Source organism: Salminus brasiliensis, chromosome 6, assembly GCF_030463535.1.
Source record: "Salminus brasiliensis chromosome 6, fSalBra1.hap2, whole genome shotgun sequence".
NCBI classification, from domain to species: domain Eukaryota; kingdom Metazoa; phylum Chordata; class Actinopteri; order Characiformes; family Bryconidae; genus Salminus; species Salminus brasiliensis.
The window spans coordinates 9,033,888-9,058,200 of NC_132883.1; the positions used below are offsets into that span (position 1 = coordinate 9,033,888).

The following is a 24,313-nucleotide window of genomic DNA, read 5'->3' on the forward strand; positions in this document are numbered from 1 at the left end:
TCCACTTTCTCTCTCTCGCTCTCGTTGGGTGTTGGTCAGTCTCAGAGTAAACTGTCTTTAGATCTGCTGCTCTACCTCCAGAGTACTATAACTTTTACAGAGTCTACATACACACAAACACACACACACACACACACACACACACCTGCAGTGTGAGAGAAGCTGTAGTCTAGTCTACAGTACAGGGCAGTCTGTTGTAGTCTATGTCAGTAGTGTTGTGTGAGTGAAAGTTAAAAGAGGAGGCCAGCAGACAGTGCGATGCCAGCCTGTGTGTTTTTTGTTTTTCTGAAGGTCAGCAACCTCATTTAAACCCTGTCCCAGCTCTCACTGAATGAGCTGCCCCAACAGAACACAGAGGAGGGCTTTCTGTTATGTGTGGTTATGCTTTGAAAGGCGGAAGTCACTTGAGGATGGCGAGAGTGTGAAGTTTCATTTTGAAGTGATATCATCACCTCATTAAGAAAGGCTTAGGTTTAGGCCTACGTCAACTGTTGTACCGTACACACAGTTTTAGGTCAAGGATTCAAGGATTCAAGATTCAAGGAGACTTTATTGTCATTCGCATCTGATCTAGTATGCAGAAAGCTGAGTAATGGGACAGCTAATTGGGATAAATTAAAACCAAAAATCAAATCAATCAAAACACAAATTAGAAGTAGATAGAAAATTAAGACTTCATGTTGGAGGAAAAGCTGTTTATTACAAATTCCACATACAACAAACACAAACTAACTCATGGTGCTGCGTAACAACAGAAACAGAACATTTACATACGTTTCTAATGTATAAAGGAAAGATACAACACATCTACAATGTCTTAATTGTTATTGCAGGTCACTTTGGATAGTAAATAAATTGGGTATATTTGCGTTGCAGACATTATCACCTGTGGTTTGGTGGTTACCAAATGGTAACTAAATCTAGGGCATTAACCAACTGAACCTTAGGTTTATTATTCAGCTATTAATTCCTTTGCAAAAACATTGCAAATCATTTGGGAACCATTTACTTTAGCATAACGTGTGGAGACCCACAAGGTTCTACTGTAGGGCCTGTGAGGCTGATGTTACTTATGATAGGACTGTAGTTATGAGACTGAAGAACTGAAGTGTGGGCATACATACAAGATCTACCATTTTTTTTTTACTTTGTTTACATCCCAACCATTGAATTAAGCACAAATAATAATCCATGTTAAAAGCCATTTAATGTTTAGAAAATTTACATTTTATTGTTTATAAGTTAAGATGGTTATAATCCATTGTTAAAATAGGATGTGTTATAACAACCACTAATGCTCTATACCTTTCATGCACATATTTATCCCAGTTAACACTGTACTTTGCAAACGGGCTGCCTTTAAAAAAAGTCATCATATTCATGTAATTATTCATAATAAGATGAGTTTCTGGGGAAACGTGCTCCAATACATGAGAAACTTAAGTACCCAAGCTAAATAGGTTGAACCTCTCTTCTGGGAATAAACAAACAAGTAAACAAACAATCATGCCTCTCACAAACACACACACACACATACCTCTGATAATGGGCTTATAGTGTCATGTGATTTAACTATGATGGAGCAATAGGGAAAAAATAACGGCTCACTGTAATCAGACTTTAATATGCTTGTGACAGTGATTATAAAGCCAGACTGCATTAGCTGGCGTGGGTGTAAACAGATGTGATGGTGACTAATGACATACTAGATGACATTACCCTGTGTGTCATTCAAGTACTAGACATTAGTCCGCTTGTGTAATGGTTGGGTAGTACACTAAACCATTCTAAAACTCTGGCAAGGTGATGAGCCTCCTCTTACAAACACAATGACAGCATGTGGTGGCATTTTTCCAGCATGCAGATGTTTGCATAGTGCGGCACCACAGGTTTTTCTAGATGTCATCTCCATTACAAAAAAGCCATTTGTTAACGAGATGGATTTACCAATTGTGGTGTTCATAAGAAAAACTCATGACCTCCTCTTTTTCAATTCAAAGCAGAGCCTGCTCTTTACATTTGCGTACATTTTATGATACACAGGTCAATCAAAATAGTCTAAAATGACTCTTACGATTCTTTCGTTTACAGTAACACGTTAATATAAGTCGTTTTCTGACACTGTTTATGAGATAAAAGCTTTTTCTTGTGACAGTGAGGAGATACAAATCAATAATAACTGGCTTCGATCAGTCCTGGGTTTTAGGAAGGGGTAAATGGACACATTGCTCATGTATGTCGTACTCGGGCTGTTCCCATGCGAGACAGCTCTGGATCTGGATTTAGAAATGCGTTCCATTCATTAACTGTGGAAAAACAGGAGAGAACAGAGATGTGTAGTTTAAGTTAAAGTCAATAATAGATTTAAATGAAGGTATTTTTAGATGTTTTACTCAGTATTTCCAGTATTTTGGGAACAACAAGTTCAGGTTCTCACCCCCAGTTTCCTACTAATTATTTAAAACATAGAAAGGCTTCTTGAAACTGGAGAAGTACAGTGAAATGTGATCATACGTTTGTGGATGGTGGAGCGGAAGGAGTGTTTAAAGGGTGCCACCCATGTCTGTGTTACCTTCTGGCTCTCTCATTTTATTAGGCTGTTATAGTCAGATCTGCCACTAGTCACTAAACACACTCTGTTAATGTTCACATTCTCTGTACGTCATAAATCCAAACAGGACTATTCAATCTCTTCACCTTTTCCAGGTATGACTGCCTACCCGTACTGACTGTGATCTTTGGAAGTTTGACCACCGAGCTCTCCTGTTACCCACCTCAGACCAGCTGCTCTTCCTCCAGCTACTGCTACCTGCCACTGATTAGTTCTGCACCCTCCAACTACAGTTTACATAGATTCTAACTATTAATCTTCAATTAATGACTTCTATTTTTCTTCTGCATCATCATTACTTTCATTATTCTTCCCACCACTAGTATGACTACCAGTACATCTGAGCATGACAACAGACTAATGTAATGGAACAGTGATTTAGGGGTGAGGAGGATGGGTCCCTCTCAAGGTCTCTTCCTCATGCTTTGAGGGAGTTTCCTTTGGCTTGCTCACCAGGGGGATTATTCTTTTTATTACTAGTTATTAATATTACTACATTATTGCTAGTTTTCTGTAAAGCTAAACTTTATATTTGATTGGATTTGACGTACAACATCTGCCTATTAGAATCATATTACCTGTATTTATCTGCAGTGAAACTGTTTTTGTTTTACTGAAAACACTGATTTTCAGAATGGTTTGAATGGTTTGGATGTCCGTGTGTGATTCATAAGGTGAATTCCACATGTTCCTCCATGTCTGGTCCTTCAACATAACCACTGCTGGAGATTAGCAGTTAGCAGACCCACTGCTTTAAGTCCGAAACAATCCACGTGAGAATTCCTGGACACGCCTTTCTAGTTTCAGGAAGTTCCAGTTCTCTGATAATCAGGGTTTTGTAGCTTTGGTTTTGGTTTGTGATGAATAACAAAGCAGGGACTGGATAAACCGGACGCTTGCATAAGAAAGAATGTCTTTTTTAACTATATGAACTCAGCATGAAGGTATGAAGGTATTCACAACCGACACTGGCATAATGAAGTCTTTTTGAGTGGGCTATACTTTCTACGTTTTAGTTTGGGGATAAAAGGCCTACATGGGTGCATGCCCATGAAGTGGAAAACAGTGGAATGGGCCTAAAGGAACAGTCAGTGTTTAAATGCGTGGTGTGTGTGTGGGTGGGTGGGTGTGTACACATGTGCTGTGTCTAGTCATCACTGGGCTTATTAAAGTGTTCCACCATCTAAACGCCAGCTACAGTGTAGCATTTTCCCATTACCAGTTCTCTAATTAAGAATAATTGGTGTGTGTGTGTGTGTGCGTGTGTGTGTGTGGTTTGTGTGTAATGTCTGACCTTCTTCGTGTCTTCCCCTTGGCAGTTTAGCACAGCATCGTGTACAGTGGAGAAGAGAATGGCCTTAGTGACTTTATCATTGAAGAAATCTCCCTTTTCCAAATTCTCAATAACACAATCTAGAAGAGAGAGAGAGAGAGAACGAGGGAGAGAGAGTTATACCAGTACCATTACTGTTTATCTACATACCACTATTATTACAAAGTACTAATGCCACTGCGGTAAATCAAAAGACAGCTACTGTGTTGACTTATCATATGAATAACATATTTTGTTTGATTTTATTCATATACAAATTTGACATGTGTACATGCATTTAAAACACCTTTAAATGTATTACACATACACTGTAAATACACTGTAAATTTATATTCATCACTTACTCTGACAGCCTGATAAGAACACTTTAATTCCAGCATCCCCGTAGTCCTTATGGATCTGAAAGCAGGAGAGAGTGAGAGAGAGAGAGAGAGAGAGAGAGAGAGAGAGATTTCTCTGTAACTGTGCATTATAAAGTGTCTATAAGATTCTTATAACACATTTATTGGGATATTTATGGACAATAGTTATAAATACTTCCTAAAACGCTTATATACCTTTGTATATTTATACTGCTCTGCGCAAAAATGATGTCTTGACCAGCGAAATGACCTCAATGCAATCTATGCATTATATAATCTACAGAGTCTACAGATACATACTCTCCATGTCCAAATTTTAAGTTGCACCCATTGCTGACACAGATGTGCAAATACACACACACTCACACAGCTTGTCTAGGCCCTGTTGAGAAGTACTTCCAATCAAATAGGAAGCAGATAAACATTAACCGTCTGGCGCCATGTCTTATGCCAGACGTGGGCTTGAGGGGTATAAAGCCCCCCAGCATTGAGCTGTGGAGCAGTGGAAGAACTGGAGAGTTCTCTGGTATGATGGTGCACAAGCCAGTATTGGTGGGTTGAGTTGGGGTGTTAGGGATAAGGTGGAGTGGTGATCATCCAACATCCTGACCTCACTAATGCTCTTGTTGCTGGACGCAGTCATATTTTCACAGCAATGATCCAAAATCTAGCAGAAAGCCTTCTCTGGACAGTAGAGACTAGTTACTCCAACAAAAGCAGGATAAACTATTTTAATAACCTTGATTTTGGAAGAAACAATGAATGAGTAGGTGTCCAAATACTTTCCTATATATATAGTGTATCTATCTATAATAGAGCCAACAGATTTTGGCCAAAGAAAAATTCCTGAAGAACAAAAGAAATGGGTTAAACCAAACTGCCCTGGACGCTGGAGCATAAGAACCAAAAAAAAAAAAGGTGTAATGCTGCGTTCACATGCTACTTGGACGATCCTACTTCCCACTAGTGAAGCTGGAATTACCAGCACGTCACATTTAAGTGCTTTTGTTGTCAGAACGACACGAAAATGGCAACTAATGTAACCACTAATTAGCAGCTAATTTGCACAGCGCTAGCAGAGTACTCTTGCTGTGGACAGAAGAGTGAATAGCACTGTATCTACATCAGGTTAAACACACAGATTACAGATTGATGTAATGAACATAAACAACTATTAACAGCAGATGCACCTTCTTCTCCACCATATTAAAAGACTGAAGGTCACCTGAACTCGGGTGTCAAAATAATCTCTGAATTTCCCACCACAAATTAGGAACTTACCATATTTCCCATAATTCTGATAGCATGTAAACGCAGCATTAGTAGTGACCTTAATGAGGCTTTCAGCTAGACCCACTACAGCTTCACCAGGGATGGCACAGGCTTGTCACAGTAGCATGTTTACTGATGTGAGTACTGGGCATTTCTAAGCTGCTTAAACGCTTCTGAAGATGCTAATATTGACATGGAAACATCTATTGGTGTCATCCACCTCAAACCAAGGATCTGTCATGTCTGCATGTGTATTGCATGGTTAATGAGATGCTCATAGCATGATTTATGAGCTGTTTATAAACACTTCATAACATGCTTGTATGGGTATAGACTCATCTGTCATAGACATGTTCCTAGCACTTGTATTGAAATGTTTATAGCACATTTATGAACTGTTTATGAACACTTTAAAGATGCTTATATTGGCTCACAAGCATCTGTCATCCACCACAACTGGGGGGCCAATATAGGGGTCTTTGCTGTTGAAATGTATAAATAAATAAACACAGCAGTATATTTACAGCATATGTATGTGCTGTTGATAAACACTTCTTGAGATATATATATATATATATATATATATATATATATATATATTTATTTATTTATATGAAAGGAAGTTCAGGATGCTCACATTGCGTAAAGTTTTCACTCCCACCGTATCCAGGAAGTTAACTGGACTGAGGTCCAATATGACAGCCTTGGGCAAGGCAGGGTCAGGGCTGGGGTCAAGCTCTGGTCCAGCCACCACCACCACCACCTCGACATTCTTCTGTTTGTCTGACATTTCTGATGCCTCCACCTGGACGAATCAGAGAACAGCAGTTACCTGGGAGTTGACAGACTAGTACACACACATGTAATCGCCCACACACAGCAGCAAGCTCCCACAGCCTGACTGCTCATGTCCTCACCCTCGTCTCTTTTGCTCTTTTCTTTGCCTCTTTCTTCTCTTTCCGGAGTCGCTTGGCCTCCAGTTTCTTCTTGTGTGCGAGGAGCTTAGTCACATCTACCCCACTCTGCACAAAGACACACACACACACCAGGCACACACAAATATGTCATTTAAGTTGCTTTATCAGTGTAGTAGACTTTGAGTGTGTTAGGCCATGGTTTATGAGTGCACTCCTAACCTCCTAATTAAATCATCTCCAACTCCCCCCTATCACATGACGCTAACAGTGCTGGCAGGGTGAAAGCTAGTATGTGCTTCCTCTGAATCACATGAAAATTGCCACTGTTACTGGACAGCTGAAAACGCTCGGAGGAGAGCACTAACTGCTAGTTCTGCTGTGGCTAGTACTGCACGTCCGACCCACCCATAGAAAGAGAGAGAGAGGCCTCCTAGCCACGGATGGCTGTAGCATCACCAATAACTAGCAATCTCTCAATAATATGGCCAACGCTTAGACAGCTGCGCCACCCAGTGGTTCTCATTTGTGTTGCTATTAGGCTAGAAAAGCAATCTGATTTACAGTCTGTAAACATTTAATGATAAACTGACCACAGAACTGGTCAAAAACTACTTCGACTACAAGCTTAACCTAAAGTTATTGCGAAAGTTTGGCCACAGATCCAATCTATCCTATCTAAATGTAGGTGATCAGCAGAGACAGGTTTCGTGTGCAAATATGGTCTTTTTAGCTTTTCACTAGAGTTGCGAGGATTCATATAAACTGCCTACATAATCACACACTTGCCTCAAAACATGGCAAGAAGGTTCATGTTAATAGATGACAGTGTGGCATACAGTGCCACAAACCAGATAAGCAAGTCTATTTGAGGTTACGTAACAGCTCAGCATGGTTTGAGACAGCATGTGCTGAGCATTTGTGACCTTAAATGCCTCGAAGACTGAGTTTGTCACTCAGTTTTAGCCCAAAGGCAGGCAACAATGTGAACTAATTGGTAACTGTTTGGTTTAGCCTTCTTGTGGAGTGCCACAGGGCTCTATTTTAGGCATATGAAACATATGTTAAATATGAGAGCAGTGTTGTTACAAGAGTGAAGAACTACAGTGTGCGCCTAAATACAGAGCGTAATTGGTCAGTAAAAGCAAATGGTGCGTGTATGTGTAAGACTACCTTCTCATAGAGGTGCTCTGTGTACATCTCAGCGTTGGCAAAGTATAGAGTAGCAGAGGAACGGAAAATCACAATACCAGGAATCTGCGTAACCTGAAAGCAAAAAAAAACAAAAAACAAAACAACAAAAAGCACATATTACACACAGTACTGGACATTCTGAAACTGATGATCTGGAATGAACTTAAAGAGTCCTGGGAAGAGCTTGGGTCAGTAATTTCCATCAAATGAACATCATTATCACATGGCTGGCAATAATTACATTAGACTGGTCATCAGTCTGTCCAGCTATCAGATTACTACCCAGTTCCACAGAGTTATTTTAACTGACCCATAAACAGTATGGAAGATGGCTAGAATTCAGACCTCTCTCTCTTCAAACTGAAGGTATGAGAGCACAGTACTTTTGTCTGCATCCAAAACAATCACAGAGTTTGCCAAGAAGGCTTTAATGCTGCAGCTTCCAGAATGGGGCAGACTAATAAAGAGTTTAAAGGCAATCCTCAGTGACTGCATTTGTCTAAAAATGGACATGAGCGTATCAGAATGCTAGCAAAGTTTTTAACCCTCTAAAATGATCACATTTACACAATGTAACCCTTGTCTCTAATGTAGTCAGCCAGCCAGGACATGCTTGGTTTCTGAAGCGTATGTCAATAGCTTTGCACTGGAGCTAAGAGGCCAACACAGAAAACAGTGCATTGGATTTTACAGACAGCATAGTGTCAGAAACCCACATAAGGAAGTCTGTTTGAAATGGCTTCAGTCTAGTTTTGTACTGGAGCTAAGATGCTAATCATTCTGACACTGTACTGAAGAGTGTCATCTGTAGAATGGACAGTCAAATTGCTAAAAACAGCAGCTGTATCCATCTTGAAACCTGATGTTGTTTTCAGATTTGTCTATTTTTGTAAACAACAGTGTCAAAAAACCCACAAGCATGTCTAATTGAAATGTGATAATTTAATTATTTCACTTATTTGGCTTATTGGTGGCTATAAGCCTCCATTACAACCTATAGGACCTTTGTAGCGCTAGTGAAAATAAAAGAAGTGAGCTTTAGACATCACCAACATCTCTTGGTTGATCAGTACATTTGGGGTAAAGGAGAAACTATGTAAACTATTTGTTTACTTGTTAAAGTGTCCGTGTGGATGTACATGTCAATTCCATACTCTTATAATACATATGTTTTATACTAGTTTCACTGTAGATACTGAATACTTCATGACAGTTACTAAAGTCAAACTAAGTCATAAATAAAGAATAAAGACTATGAGGCAGTTTACACCTGGCCTCAGCATGTGCTTTCTGTGATCAGACCACAGCTAGATTTCACTACATAAAAGGGCAGGTGTAAACACACCCAGAATACACAGAGATTGGGTTATGTAAAGTTATACGAGCAGAAACGTCTTTGCCGAACGCTGACTAGCAGGTTAAAAGATAAGCAAAGAAACATACGACGGAGGCTAAAAGCGAGGCTGGAGTTACCTTCTGATAGTTAAATGTGTATAATATGCTGGTCGTGACAGGTAAGGAAGTAGGTTAGATTACAGTATGTTATAGTAGATTACAGTAGGTTACAGTAGATTACAGTAGGCATTAGTATGTTATAGTAGATTACAGTAGGTGTTAGTATGTTATAGTAGATTACAGTAGGCTTTAGTATGTTATAGTAGATTACAGTAGACTTTAGTGATTACAGTAGGTAACAGCAGATTACAGTAGACTTTAGTATGTTATAGTAGATTATAGTAGGCTTTAGTATGTTACAGTAGATTACAGTAGACTTTATTATGTTACAGTAGATTACAGTAGGCTTTAGTATATTATAGTAGATTACAGTAGACTTTATTATGTTACAGTAGATTATAGTAGGCTTTTGTAGATTACAGTAGGTAACAGTAGATTACAGTAGACTTTAGTATGTAATAGTAGATTACAGTATTATAGTAGTTACAGTAGTTATAGTAGTCATAGTAATTTGCAGTATATTATAGGATATCATCTAATCGCATTGACAACAGGCTTTAGTGAAAAATGTAATGACCACCTGGCCAAAATTAGCAATAGCATTTAGCATTGTCTCAAGACGAAAACCTCCATATTCTGTGTTTGTCAGTTTCTGACATAATATTAACCTGCCAATTCTGTCACGTCTGTTACATTAAGTTAAAATTTAATGATGAACAGACCAATAGAAATGCTCCAAAATCCATTACATTTTTTTCCATTGATGAAAATTAAGGAGGTTATTTCCTTTTCCTTTAAAACTGCAAGAGCAGGGTATAAAACAAGCCCTAGTTTTCATCTCCAGAACAACAGAGATGTGTTTTCCTTCTCATTCACCTGGTTTTGGTCCCTTTTGCTCATCATCATCATCATCATCATCATCATCATCACTATCTTCACCTCCCTTCTACAGTTCTAGTATTTCTCTCACTCTGCTCTACAAGAGCTTTGTCTTTCAGATGCTATTTGGGCTTTTTGTGATAAAGTAGGCTCTTTTGTTGGCTTGTCGCGAGCTGGATGCACTGGTTTCCAGCATGAAAGAAAACACCCACACCCCCAAATGCAAAGAAAACAAAACCGGTGCTGTAATATGCCAAGAGCATTACGCTGCACATCACTGAGCAAGATGAGCAAAACACACAGCAGAAGAAATAAAAATATGATGGAAGAAATACACATAACATGCTCCAGCTCTTTTCTTCACAGTCAGGTTCTGTAGCAATTTGCCACTACCAGATCACCCCACCCTAGCTGTGGATGTCACACTGCACACTAAAATTACAGCCTATAATAATAATAATAATAATAATAACAAAAGCAATAGAATGCGTGTAATGCTATAATGATTGTACCTGATTATAGTCCTCCACTGGCCTGTAGATGTCAGTCCCAGGGACCTGACCAAGGAGAGAATACTTAGGCCTAGAGCAGAGAGCAGAGAGAAAGAGAGAGAGAGAGAGAGAGAGAGAGAGAGAGAGAGAGAGAGAGAGAGAGAGAGAGAGAGAGAGAGAGAGAGAGATGTCATTAACAATTACTGTGCTGTGTGTATTAGAGTTCAGTCAGTGTTTGGATAATTTTAAAATACACACTCACAGCTGTGTTCTGAATATGACAGTGAGCATGGAGAAGGCAATGGAGGCAGCCAGTCCCAGATCAGGATTCAGCAACACGGTTAGGATGAACGTCACCAGCCACACCAGCTGCAGATACACACTCAGTCAATAAAGCAATTGATAAAACACTTCTGCCTTTAAAAACCTCTTTGAAGTGGCTGTAAAATACCTGTCACACACACACAGGTGGCCAAGTTATTAAAACATTTGTCCTTTGGAGATGTTGTACGTAAAAAAGGCACTGTAACTCTGTCTTTCTAAGCTTACTGCTCACTCCAATGGAGAGAAAGCACAAGACTCTACATTTATGGAGGAAATATCATAACTAACAGACATAACTCACAGCTCCTCAGGCTATGGATGGCAAAATGAGAAAATAATGTAGAAATAATACATCTCCGTACAGAGAGATTACAAGACAATATAAAAGTCAGATCATGGATTCATGAGAGTTTATTCAGGAGAGTGTCTATGTAGGATCCGCCAAGGCCTCAGTGCCAGTGTGGGAATGAGAAGAAAAAGTGTAGATTTGAACTCCTGTGTTTTTTCACTTCTCACTTTTTTTTACATGTCTGGCATGTATGAGGCTAGTTTCTCTTCTCTGTCTTAGTTTTTTTTTGTCTTATACTCTCAGTCTGCATTCCTTCAACCTATCACTCAATTCCCATGAAACTGTCTATTTATTCATTTCTGCCTTGACTCCCCCCTCCTTTCTGGTAAGCGGTGGTCTCTGTTTGTTTGGGTAAGTTAAGCATGGAGTAAGAAGGGCAAAATCCATCTATCGTTCGCTCTCCTGCTGCAGCTGAACAGCTCTTCTGTAAGTAAATATACTCTAGACCTGGAGCCGTGTTACAGAAACATCCTGTCTTAAGGCTGAGGTTAAGATCTGACAAGCTCCAAATTTTCTTTTCTTAATTTAGGGATTACAGGAATTCTCTTACCTTACAACATCTTAAACTACTCAAGCGAGGCAGGTAGAGTCTCCATTATCCATCCATCCATCCACTTACACGGAATTACCAGAAGTACTCAGACCTTGAGTTTAAACCTTGAGTTTAGAGTCTCTACTATCCAGTGAAGACTTTCTACAAGATGTAGGAGCATTGAAGGTCAGGATGTTAGATGATCACCACTCCACCTCATCCCCTGCTCAACAACTCATCCCGAAAGTATTGGATGGAGCACCATCATTCCAGAAAACACACAACTGTTACACAGCACAAGTATCTGAACACATTTATTAGAAGGGGTGTACTGGCCACAAACATTTTGACGCACAGTGTATTAGCTCCTTCTTGTCTATCCTGGGGGTTCAGGGCCTATCCGGAATCATTGGACACAAGCCAGGAATACCTCCACTGCAGGGTACCACATGCACACTCAATCCCTGACTCACACCTTGTGCAATTTAGCACAGCCACTTCACGTACCATGTGTGTTTGGAAAATGGGAGGAGACCGGAATACCCAGAGGAAAACCACACACCACATGGACTTATGGGGGAGAATACCTCCAGCACCACCATGCCGTCTCAGTTTCCATTACAAAAAAAAAGAAAATAATAATACTGGAGTTTGAACCGCTGCTTCCCAGTTCACACTCAAGGATGTGTGCTGAGTGCAGTCATGAAGTAACTGTCAGAAGTAGCTTAGAGATCTAGTTAGAGGTTGTGGATATGAAGGGCTGAGGTGGGGTGGGGTAGGGGTGTAGTATGGTGGGAGATATAGGCTGTGGTGCGCATATGCTGTTTGTGTATCGCTAATAAAGTTGGGAGTAATCTGGCAAAATCCTGTGAAGTGAGCTTGAGTGTGTCTGGGATGCCAGACTGCACAGCTGAACCTTCAGAAGGTGCTGTGGGATTAATTCAGTGAAAGGTGAAGGGCGGTGCTGACCTGATGACCCCTGTAGAAAGCCTGCAATGCAGTGGGTGGTTAGAATATGGATGAAAGAGATGGGCTGGGTGTAGGTATTAGGTATGGGGTTTTGTTTATCTGTTTTGTAGTATTTTGTTGTAGCATTGTGTTATAGTCGGTGATTGGGACAATAGAGCATAAACATAGTGTTATACTGTGCTTCTGGATCCTCGTCAAGCCAGTATCAGACTGCAGCGGTTGCTGTGTTCTGCTGACAGCAACATTAAAATGTGAAGTAGTTGGTGGTTGAGTTGGGCTTAACCTAGCGAAGCACTAATGGAGGGAAGTAAATTGTGGTTGGTGTGGCGTAACAGATAACACCACTACCTGCCAGTGAGCTACCACACCCTGTGGGAGACTGGGGTTTGATTCCCGGTCTGGGTGATGGGTCTGGTATGCTGCGCTACACCAATAAGAGTCCTTGGGCCAGACTCCTAACACTACACTGACCCTCCTCTGTAATATGAGTAACCCTGAAAGTTGCTCTGGATAAAAGTGTCAGCTAAATGCCATAAATGTAAAGTAATGTAGTGGGTAATTAGAATAGGGGTGAAGGGACCCCCCCCTGCCAAAGTTGAATATAATAATAGTGTGGAATACAGTTTTACTGCTGCTGTAGTCTTTCACACCCTTTATTCAAGCAGTACTCTTGTGTGTGTGTGTTGCGTCAATTACAAACAACAAGCCTCACAGAAAGATCCGGGCTGTCATGTGCGCTTTGCATGATGAGGAATTGTCTTTTTTACCCCCAAAAGCTTGGAAGGCGCTTACTTTCAAAGCCTCATTCATTATTTTATTGGTGTTTAATTTATTTACAATATTTAAATATTTTTTTTATAATATTCTTTATATTTCAGTGACTGCTCTCTTATAGCATGTAATTATAATTATTATGCTATTATATAACCATTATGTCAGTGGCATTAAATGGTCTTAAAATTACACTATTATCATTTATTGCAGTAATTTCTGGGACAACCTATTGGCCAAAATTGAATAGTTATTGTGAAAGGCCTAATTAGTTCATCAGCATTAACACCCTCTGGTGAGAGGGAATGGGGAGAATGTGTTTACTGTGCCTGGATTATTCTAGAAAAAATCACAAGAACACACTGCCAGTGCAGTTTCAGCCTACATGGACATATCTGCATATTACAGTAGTGCATGCTAGTGAACCGCTTCCTGTCAGAGCTGCTTGAAAACCATAACTTTTGTAGTCAGAATCAGACATTTAATGGTTTGGACAACACTGGGGTTATCTTCGCTTAGGAAACGGGCAGTAGGAAATGTTGTCCTATTTAGGAAATCTGGACTCAGGATATGATAATGAGTTCAGGAAATGTTAATCAGTGATAGATACAGTCCTAAATTTAGTCCTAACTGAGGTTGTGAAGGTGACTAAACAGATAAGATAAGAAGTCAGAGTCAGGATGTTTGGGTAATCCAGCCAATGCTCTTCAATTAAACACTGCTACATAACCAACAATGCTGACATAACCTTGCCATAAACAGGCCATCACAGATGTAATGTGCCTTCATGTACTGCCATGACACCTTGTCAAGCCCCTGAGCGTTGACCTTTTTGTGGAGAGGTCTTGTGTTTGATGATGTGACCTTGGCTGGGAGCCCAAAAGAACACTTTTGGCCTGGAGTGGGTAGGGTGGCCCTTCCTCTCCCCCATCACTCACAGTGCAATGCCAGCCAGCAGAGGCGTTTGTCTTGTTAATGATGCTACATTATTGGCAGTCTGACAAACAGGTCTCTCAGATTTCACAGAATTTCTAGTGAACAAACTATAGGCATTGCACAGCAGTACAACAAAATTCAACTTCCACATTTAACCCATCAGAGGAAGTGAACGCAGACACACACACACACACACACGTGAATGGCAACAGTGAGAACACAACCAAAACACTGACAAAGAGGCTATTCCTTCACTACCACCATCCTCCCTGCTGGTCCAGGGAATCAAACCAGCAACCTTCTGGTCTCAAGGCTATTCCTCTAACCTTTAGGCCATGGCTAATCACCACACAAATCACAACGCTTTCACACATAGCAGCGCTGTTGTGTTTCGTGTGAGAGAATCAGTGTTCTTTCTACTCTATAAGATAAGTTAAGTCATAAAACTGAATGTTGAATATTTGCGACTAGAAACTGGGGCAGCCATGACTGGACTGTGAGCAGATTTTAGGGCTGCATGATTGGATTATACATTCCTTGCACCACAGGATCCTCTGGGAAGATAATCGGTTAAGACCAGCTTGAAATCTGCCCAGCTTTCGTGATTACTGGGAGACATGAATCAGGCCAATTATCCCATAGTGTGACCCAGACTTGAAGAACATAAGGAAAGGAAGCCTAGACCTGTGAGCACGGCAGGGGGATTATAGGAAACAGCAGGGGCCGCTGCGAGAGGTGCATGAGCTTTTTAACAAACAGAAAGCACTGCAGATTCGGATCCCCTCACATCCTCTTTTCAGTGACTTTATTAAACTCCCTTCTGGGAGACATTATAGGGTCCCCAGGCCCACCAATAACATTAAAAACACAGAATCACAGAGTAGAACTGGAGACCTTTAGGGCTTTTCTATTCCACTCTATTCTATCCATTCAATTCTATTGCGCTCTGTTCTGTTCTCTCACCATGTCTACTTTGTTGCTCCGCCAGAGGGCTGGGATGTCTGCAAACTGCTTCATCATACCGTGCAGGTTCACGTAGATAATAGCAGCCAACACAGCCTAGAAAGAAACACACACACACACACACACACACACACACACACACACACACACACAAATATTTATTTATACACATACATACTTAAATAGAACATACCTATGCATTTTGCTTTCTCTTTCACTCTCTCTTTCTCACACTCTCTCTCACACACACACACACACACACACACATGCACTCACACACACAAACACACTAACATCATATTTGTCATGCGCATCACACACCTTTGGTAGCTCTTCAAAGAGCGATCCAATCCAGAGCAAAATCACAAGCATCACTACTGCCGATAAAGCACCAGCAACCTAGAGAGAGAGAGAGAGAGAGAGAGAGAGATAGAGAGAGAGAATGAGAGAGAGAGAGAATGAGAAAGTGACAAGAAAAAGAGAGAGAGCGAGACAGAGGCAGAGAGAGAAGGATAACGAGAGAGAGAGACAGAGAGAAAGAGAGAAGAGAGAGAGAGAGAATAGAGAGAGGGAGAAGGGAAGAGAGAAAAATAAAGAGAGAGAGACAGATACAGAAAAAAAAAATAGTGTCAGGGGGTGAGAGAGAGGAGAAAGAGAGAGAAATAAGCATTGTGAGAGAGAAAGAGAGAGTGAGAGAGAGGCAGGGTCAGAAAGATAATGAGAGACAGAGGAACAGATAGTAAGAATAGAGAGATGGAGAAAGACAGAGAGAGAAACAGACAGACAGACACAGAAAGTAACAAAGTTAGTTACAGAGGCCGAGAGAGAGTAGAAAAGAGAGAAAAATAAGCAGAGCGAGAGAGAAAGACACAGAGAAAGAGAGAATAGAGAGAGAAAGATACAGAAAGAGAAATAAACAGAGAGAGAGAGAGAGAGAGAGGGAGAGAGAAAGATAATGAGAGACAGAGGGAGAGAGAGAGATAATAGAGAGAAGTAGAAAGAGAGAGAGCAATAAACAGAGAGAGAGAGAGAAAACAGACAGTGAGAACCAGTGCGCGGGGGGGGTGGGTGGGTGGGGGAGGTTAAAGGTTGTGTTTATTATTCATCCTTTGTTTTTGAAGGAATCTGAACCAAACGTTCTTCACAGTTTATAAAAACATCGTCATGTTCAAACACTTGAAAATCTGATTCATGTGAATTCTCACCTGAGTCTTCCCCCCAGTGCTGATCTGCACCATTGTGCGAGACATAGAGCAGCTGATGGCGAAACACTGGAAAACCCCTCCAATAGAGTTACTGAGACCCAGGGCTATCAGCTCCTACAGCAGGACGAGGCCATTAATAACTGAAGAGGATGAGTTCACTGTTTTAACAGAAAGGGTCAGTAAACTACTGCTGCAGTGTCTGGTGAGGTTAGCTTGCAAAGGTGTGTTCATCAATTCTGCAACATGTAAAGCTTCCTGCCTGGTTGCTGTCCACTTTGTAGCCGTATTTAAGAGCGAAGGTTCTGCCGAGAGAAATCGCAATTCCATATCCCACAACTGCCAGAGCAAACGCATCACCAATCATAGACCCCATCTGAGAGAATGCAGGCAATGCCGGAGCCTGGAGCCTGGAGAGGGAAGAGGGGTATGATTATGATATTAACACTTACTTTCATATAGCTTTGATCTTTCTTATTTTCACACTATCAACATTATCTGTTGACTGAAGCTCTTGCAGTGTTCTGTTTTCTGACAGCCCTACTGAACGAATGAGAGACCAGAGAGGCTTACCCTGATGGAATCGAACCTACGACCTCTACTTTGTACACAGTCTTGAAGTCAAACTGCCATGACACCACAGTGGCTACAATAATCTACATACACACACACAAACAGAGGGAGAGAGGTGTAAAGGGGGTTCGAGAGTTTGGGACATGGAACTGACATCCCATGAACCTTCAAATACAACCCAGCATATCCAGAACATGACTGGAAAACAGGCCAATTCCAAAAGTCCAAAACTGATCCATAGCTGAATGCATTTATTAAAAGGGGTGTCCACAAACATTTAGATATATAATGTTTATGGAAGTGTGTATGTGTGTGTGTGTGTCACTCACAGTAATGAGCTCAACAGGTATAGGAACAGGGAGTTTCCGTGCCAGCCAGGAATTGACTTCTTTAGCAATAATCAAACACACGATTGTTACGATACTCACAACCAGAGTACCAATGTTTGTCTCACCAAGCAGTGAACATATGTCAAGTACCGTCTGTGTATAGATAGACAGAGAGAGAGAGAGAGAGAGAGAGAGAGAGAGAGAGAGAGAGGGAGAAAACAAAAGCATTATTCCTGAGAATGCCAATGGAGTAATGTTCTCCCCCACCACTAGGGGGAGTGAGTCCCCTACAAAGTGTACAGTCATCATCTCTGGGCAAGGTGGTTTGTGTGTGTTTGTGTGTGTTGTTAATACTCACAAATATAAGAGAGAGAGGTCCACTGTAGCGCTTGGGGCTGATCCCAAACGAGTATTTGAGCTGAGACACAATGACATGGATGGCTGCTGCTGTAGTGTAGCCTCTAACCAGGGGCTCTGAGAGATACGTCACTACAAAGCCAAACTGCACCAGACCTAAAAGCAACTATACACACATACACAGGGTCAGCAGATAACTTATTTGTAGAAAAAGCACTGCTGCTGCCTATGATGGGTTATAATAACAAGCTCTGATTGTAGAGGACCTTTTAAACCGTTCACACACACTACAGAAATCAATCCTAAAATTTAGTTTGAACCCAAATCTAGAAAGATTCTGTCAGTCCAACCCACAGCAACAACTTCATCCAAATCCAACATAAACCCAGTAAAAGTGTGAAATAATTCATAACTCTGTCCAGTCTCAACTCTAGCCCAATAATATTCTATCCAAATTCACCTGCAGTCTGAATTAGATCTAAACTCAACTGCAGTCTGACACAATTAGATCTAAACTCAACTGCAGTCTGACACAATTAGATCTAAACTCAACTGCAGTCTGACACAATTAGAGCTAAACTCAACTGCAGTCTGACACATTTAGATCTAAACTCAACTGCAGTCTGACACAATTAGATCTAACCTCAACTGCAGTCTGACACAATTAGATCTAACATCAACTGCAGTCTGACACAATTAGAGCTTAACTCAACTGCAGTCTGACACAATTAGATCTAACCTCAACTGCAGTCTGACACAATTAGATCTAACATCAACTGCAGTCTGACACAATTAGATCTTAACTCAACTGCAGTCTGGCACAATTAGAGCTTAACTCAACTGCAGTCTGATACAATTAGATCTAACCTCAACTGCAGTCTGGCACAATTAGATCTTAACTCAACTGCAGTCTGGCACAATTAGAGCTCAACTCAACTGCAGTCTGATACAATTAGATCTAACCTCAACTGCAGTCTGACACAATTAGATCTAACATCAACTGCAGTCTGACACAATTAGAGCTTAACTCGACTGCAGTCTGACATAATTAGATCTAACATCAACTGCAGTCTGACACAATTAGATCTAACATCAACTGCAGTCTGACACAATTAGAGCTTAACTCGACTGCAGTCTGACATAATTAGATCTAACCTCAACTGCAGTCTGACACAATTAGATCTAACATCAACTGCAGTCTGACACAATTAGATATAAACTTAACTGCAGTCTGACACAATTAGATCTAACCTCAACTGCAGTCTGACACAATTAGATCTAAACTCAACTGCAGTCTGACACAATTAGAGCTAAACTCAACTGCAGTCTGACACATTTAGATCTAAACTCAACTGCAGTCTGACACAATTAGATCTAACCTCAACTGCAGTCTGACACAATTAGATCTAAACTCAACTGCAGTCTGACACAATTAGATCTAACCTCAACTGCAGTCTGACACAATTAGATCTAAACTCAACTGCAGTCTGACACAATTAGATCTAACCTCAACTGCAGTCTGACACAATTAGATCTAACATCAACTGCAGTCTGACACAATTAGATCTAACATCAACTGCAGTCTGACACAATTAGAGCTTAACTCGACTGCAGTCTGACATAATTAGATCTAAACTCAACTGCAGTCTGACACAATTAGATCTAACATCAACTGCAGTCTGACACAATTAGAGCTTAACTCGACTGCAGTCTGACATAATTAGATCTAAACTCAACTGCAGTCTGACACAATTAGATCTAAACTCAACTGCAGTCTGACACAATTAGATCTAAACTCAACTGCAGTCTGACACAATTAGAGCTAAACTCAACTGCAGTCTGACATAATTAGATCTAAACTCAACTGCAGTCTGACACAATTAGATCTAAACTCAACTGCAGTCTGACACAATTAGAGCTTAACTCAACTGCAGTCTGACACAATTAGAGCTAAACTCAACTGCAGTCTGACACAATTAGATCTAACCTCAACTGCAGTCTGACACAATTAGACCTTAACTCAACTGCAGTCTGACACAATTAGAGCTTAACTCAACTGCAGTCTGACACAATTAGAGCTAAACTCAACTGCAGTCTGACACAATTAGATCTAACCTCAACTGCAGTCTGACACAATTAGATCTAACCTCAACTGCAGTCTGACACAATTAGATCTAAACTCAACTGCAGTCTGACACAATTAGATCTAACCTCAACTGCAGTCTGACACAATTAGATCTAAACTCAACTGCAGTCTGACACAATTAGATCTAACCTCAACTGCAGTCTGACACAATTAGATCTAACATCAACTGCAGTCTGACACAATTAGATCTAACATCAACTGCAGTCTGACACAATTAGAGCTTAACTCGACTGCAGTCTGACATAATTAGATCTAAACTCAACTGCAGTCTGACACAATTAGATCTAACATCAACTGCAGTCTGACACAATTAGAGCTTAACTCGACTGCAGTCTGACATAATTAGATCTAAACTCAACTGCAGTCTGACACAATTAGATCTAAACTCAACTGCAGTCTGACACAATTAGATCTAAACTCAACTGCAGTCTGACACAATTAGAGCTAAACTCAACTGCAGTCTGACATAATTAGATCTAAACTCAACTGCAGTCTGACACAATTAGATCTAAACTCAACTGCAGTCTGACACAATTAGACCTTAACTCAACTGCAGTCTGACACAATTAGAGCTTAACTCAACTGCAGTCTGACACAATTAGAGCTAAACTCAACTGCAGTCTGACACAATTAGATCTAACCTCAACTGCAGTCTGACACAATTAGATCTAAACTCTACTGCACTATGACAAATACTAGTAAATGCAGGCCAGAGTCAGTTACAGGAGACCTGAATGTGAAATTAGAACCTGAGAACCTGCACCAAACCCCACATATATTTTGGAAATTATATTTAAACCATATCCAACCTAACAACAGGACAGAGTGCATTGATATACCTGAAAAATGCCGGAGAGGAAGGTGACAGCTGCCGCGATTTTGATCCGCTCGTTGTCCCGGGCTACGATGTCTATGATACTGTTGTTGGAGTCATTATTCCATGTCATGAAATCTGCATCTGGGGCCAGACGCTCCGTCACACTGCCAATCATTACACTCATCACTGCGTATGTACCTGCACGGGGACAGAGAGTGAGTGTGTGCGCATATGTACACTTTATACCACAGAGAGAGAGGGGAAGGGAGTGTGTGCTTACCCACTGAGATGTGCTTAGAAGTCCCAAAGATGAAGTAGATCAGGATTGGGTAGAAAGATGAGTAGAGACCAAAGACTGGAGGTACAGCAGCCAGCAGTGCATATGCCATACCTACACACACACACACACAGATCACTGGGTTTATTTATGTGTCAATAGTTCTTAAATATGGTTTAAAGTAATGCAAGATAAAATGCGTGTGTGTGTGTGTGCGACCTTGTGGCAGATGCATGATGCCCACGCTGATTCCTGAAATACAGTCTCCAAATGCGTTGTCTTTGAATGGGTAACGTGGCAGCCATGCCAGCAGAGGAACACATGACAGAAAACAGCTCTTCACACGAGGACCAGAACACCTGAAACACACACAGGTGGGATTAGGTAGGATGGTTTTCCAGGCACACATCTAAGAAATCACAGTTATTGTTATCAAATATAAGCTGTTTCCAGCTTAAAGTGCCTCTGGAAATTCCCTATGACCATCCTAAATGGTTATTGATGGATGTAAACACACTACACTCTTAAAGCACAGTTGACTTTCACCTATTTCATCTTCAAGTGAAATTAAATATATATTACTATATTACTAAATTATATATGTATTACTATATACTAAATTATACTATATATTTTGTACTTAAAAATCAAGTAGTTTAATGTTGGTATTTGCAAACTCCTTGTTTGATAGACATCAAATTATTATTACTTTTATGTTCCTTTATTTTATTAATAATATAATAATCAGGCTTGGGAATGTTCTGATCAAGTCAGGCTACAGATCTGATCTGAGTCTTGTAGTGCAGAGTAACAGTTTGATCTTTGTGTTTGTATAAATAATACAACCACACAATTTAGATAAATGAGCTGCTGATTAATGCGTTCAGTAAAATCTAGTTTAGTAGAGAAAAATAGTTTAGTATAGACTTTTCTTCAAATGACTGTTTTATAGTGTGTTTAATATGTTTTTACTTATCCCACACTTTCGTCTCAGGCAGAAAACACAGACACAGTGCAGCAGTTTTTTTTATCTCGATCATTGCAGGAACATCAGATTCATCCAAGATTAAAGAAATCTGTGGAGTCAGCGACTGCCAGTTCTATTCACAGACACAGTTTTATCACATCTGATAAAACTGCACAGACAGATGGACGTCAGCCAACATCCATGTAGTTCTGCATGGTGGAGCATCAAATAATTCATTGACCAATAGGAAAGTTGTCAGACACGTCTGAATACTGTGTGACACTCTTAGACTCTTTGCAGTAGTTGGTTAGGTTTTTCTTTAACGGTGCATCATGACTACACTTCTCAATCTCATGGCCTGGCCTTGAGAATCAAAGAATTCTGTCCTCATGATTTTTTTTTAGATGTTTTTCTTATGATGGGAAGAACGTATATAGAACATGAATATAGAATATAGCACAACAATGTTTTTACTTGTAACTGCTATAAAAAGAAAAACAAATCAGACAGCAGCTGAACATAATGGCACCTTAATGCGGAGAAACTATACACTGTGCTACACAGGGTTCTTAGAGGGTTGCCACAGAATCTTTAAGATTTTAAGGCATCAAACTAGTTCTTTACATCTTGTTTACAAAAATGGTTATTCTATGGCATTGTTCCAAGAAACTTTTGAAGCATCTACACTTTTACGAGTGTATTACTCTTACTCAATCAAAACTGAAAATATGGAGCTCAACACATACCTGAATGAAAATATAAAAGTATCTAGATTCAAACACACTCATAAGAATGGGAACCAGACTGAGATAAAAATAATAAAAAAAAGCTTTTGAGATTTGTAACAAGAACTTTCAACATCCTCATGGAAATGTAAGAAGCTTTTATGGCATCCTATTCTAAATCCAGAGGCATTAATATGCATATGAATATGAAGCTCTGGTTTGGAACTCTTCAGTTATTGAGTCACTATGTGCCTCGGCACTCGGTGACCCCACTCTGTAACGTTACATGTTCTGCTGCCACATGGCTGAGTTGCTGTGGTACCTAAATGCTTCCACTATTCAATAATACCACTCTTAGTTGATGGTGGAATATCTAGGAGGACAGACCTTTCACAGACTTTTGTCGCAATGGTGGCCTCCTGGAACTCAGTGAGCTCTTTAGAACCACCCTTTCTTTTACTAATGTGTGTAGGGCAGACTCCATGGCTAGGTGCTTGATTTCATACACCAGCGGCAATTGGACTGAATGAAGCACCGGAATTATTAAGAGGTGTGTCCCAATACTTTTGTCCATATTGTGCTTTTTGTTATTATTAATATTATTGGGCATTGTGCTGTAGCTCTTATATCAAGATGTCAGTAATACTGGAGTGTTAAAGGGACAACACTTGTTTAATGTAGTGATAATAAATAAATAAATAAATAAATAAATACATACATAAAAATGTAGTAATCTAGTGACATAACCTCTGCACTTACCTCAGCGACTCCTTGATTTTGTCTTTAAGGGATGTTTTGACTTCTGACTTTTCTGCCACCGTCTCGACCCCCATTTCATCCATGACATCTCTCTGGACGTGGTATCCCACCCTTCTTCTGTTCTCCATCTCCACCATGTTGCTGCCGTTCCTCCACAACCTTCTCTCCTTTCTTTGTGGACCCTCAGGTGCTCAGGTGTGGTGTCCTCTCAAACAGACCACGAGAATCTAATCTGGAGCTCAATTCAAGCCGCCCACACCTCATCTGCTAGTAGCTTAATCCTTTAGTGACACCCTGTGAATGACTTCTGGAGTGATGATTAGTCCCAGCAGTGGACCAACAGATCAGCACCGAGGCAGGTCTGTGAAGTTGGTCACCATGAAGACTCAGTGTTTTATAACGTTGTTGATGTTTGTTGTCCAGCACAGACGAGCTGTGATCATCTCTGCATCTCCACCTTGGTGTATTCAGACTCCCTCGTTAATGTGTATCCTTTCTGGTCTGCTATTAATATGGTCTATACACACACACACACACACACATATGTGTTCCCAGGGTTTCCAGGCTAAAGAGCAAAGTCTCACATCCAAGACAGTTGCAAAAGAGGGACAGAGAGAGAGAGAGAAAGACAGACATACAGACGGCCGAAGGGGTTGGTTCTCAGATTCTTCTAAACAGGAGTCTGTAGTGGTCTTATCTTTACTCGATTAGATAGGGATTCCCTTCATGGAAGTAAGGTTCTTTCAGGCTTTTTAGCTGCTAGGAGACACCATGTACTGTTACTCCAGTGCCTGGCTCTCTGATGG

At 40.5% G+C, this 24,313-nt stretch overlaps 1 protein-coding gene across 1 annotated transcript; it reads right to left on the bottom strand.

Annotated features, from left to right (window-relative positions):
- Positions 1-680: 680 nt before the first annotated feature.
- On the bottom strand, positions 681-23,644 carry LOC140557271 (solute carrier family 26 member 6-like). The gene is made up of 19 exons (XM_072681557.1): positions 23,508-23,644; positions 21,276-21,415; positions 21,060-21,170; positions 20,802-20,977; positions 17,818-17,982; positions 17,460-17,612; positions 17,131-17,213; positions 16,820-16,967; positions 16,561-16,674; positions 15,677-15,754; positions 15,356-15,451; positions 10,774-10,880; positions 10,533-10,602; positions 7,666-7,758; positions 6,496-6,600; positions 6,216-6,383; positions 4,289-4,343; positions 3,906-4,024; positions 681-2,306 (listed from the first exon to the last, which is right to left on the bottom strand). Exons 1-19 carry the CDS (start codon positions 23,642-23,644, stop codon positions 2,283-2,285), a joined length of 2,142 nt encoding a protein of 713 aa, XP_072537658.1. The 3' UTR covers positions 681-2,282.
- Between the last annotated feature and the right edge of the window lie 669 nt (positions 23,645-24,313).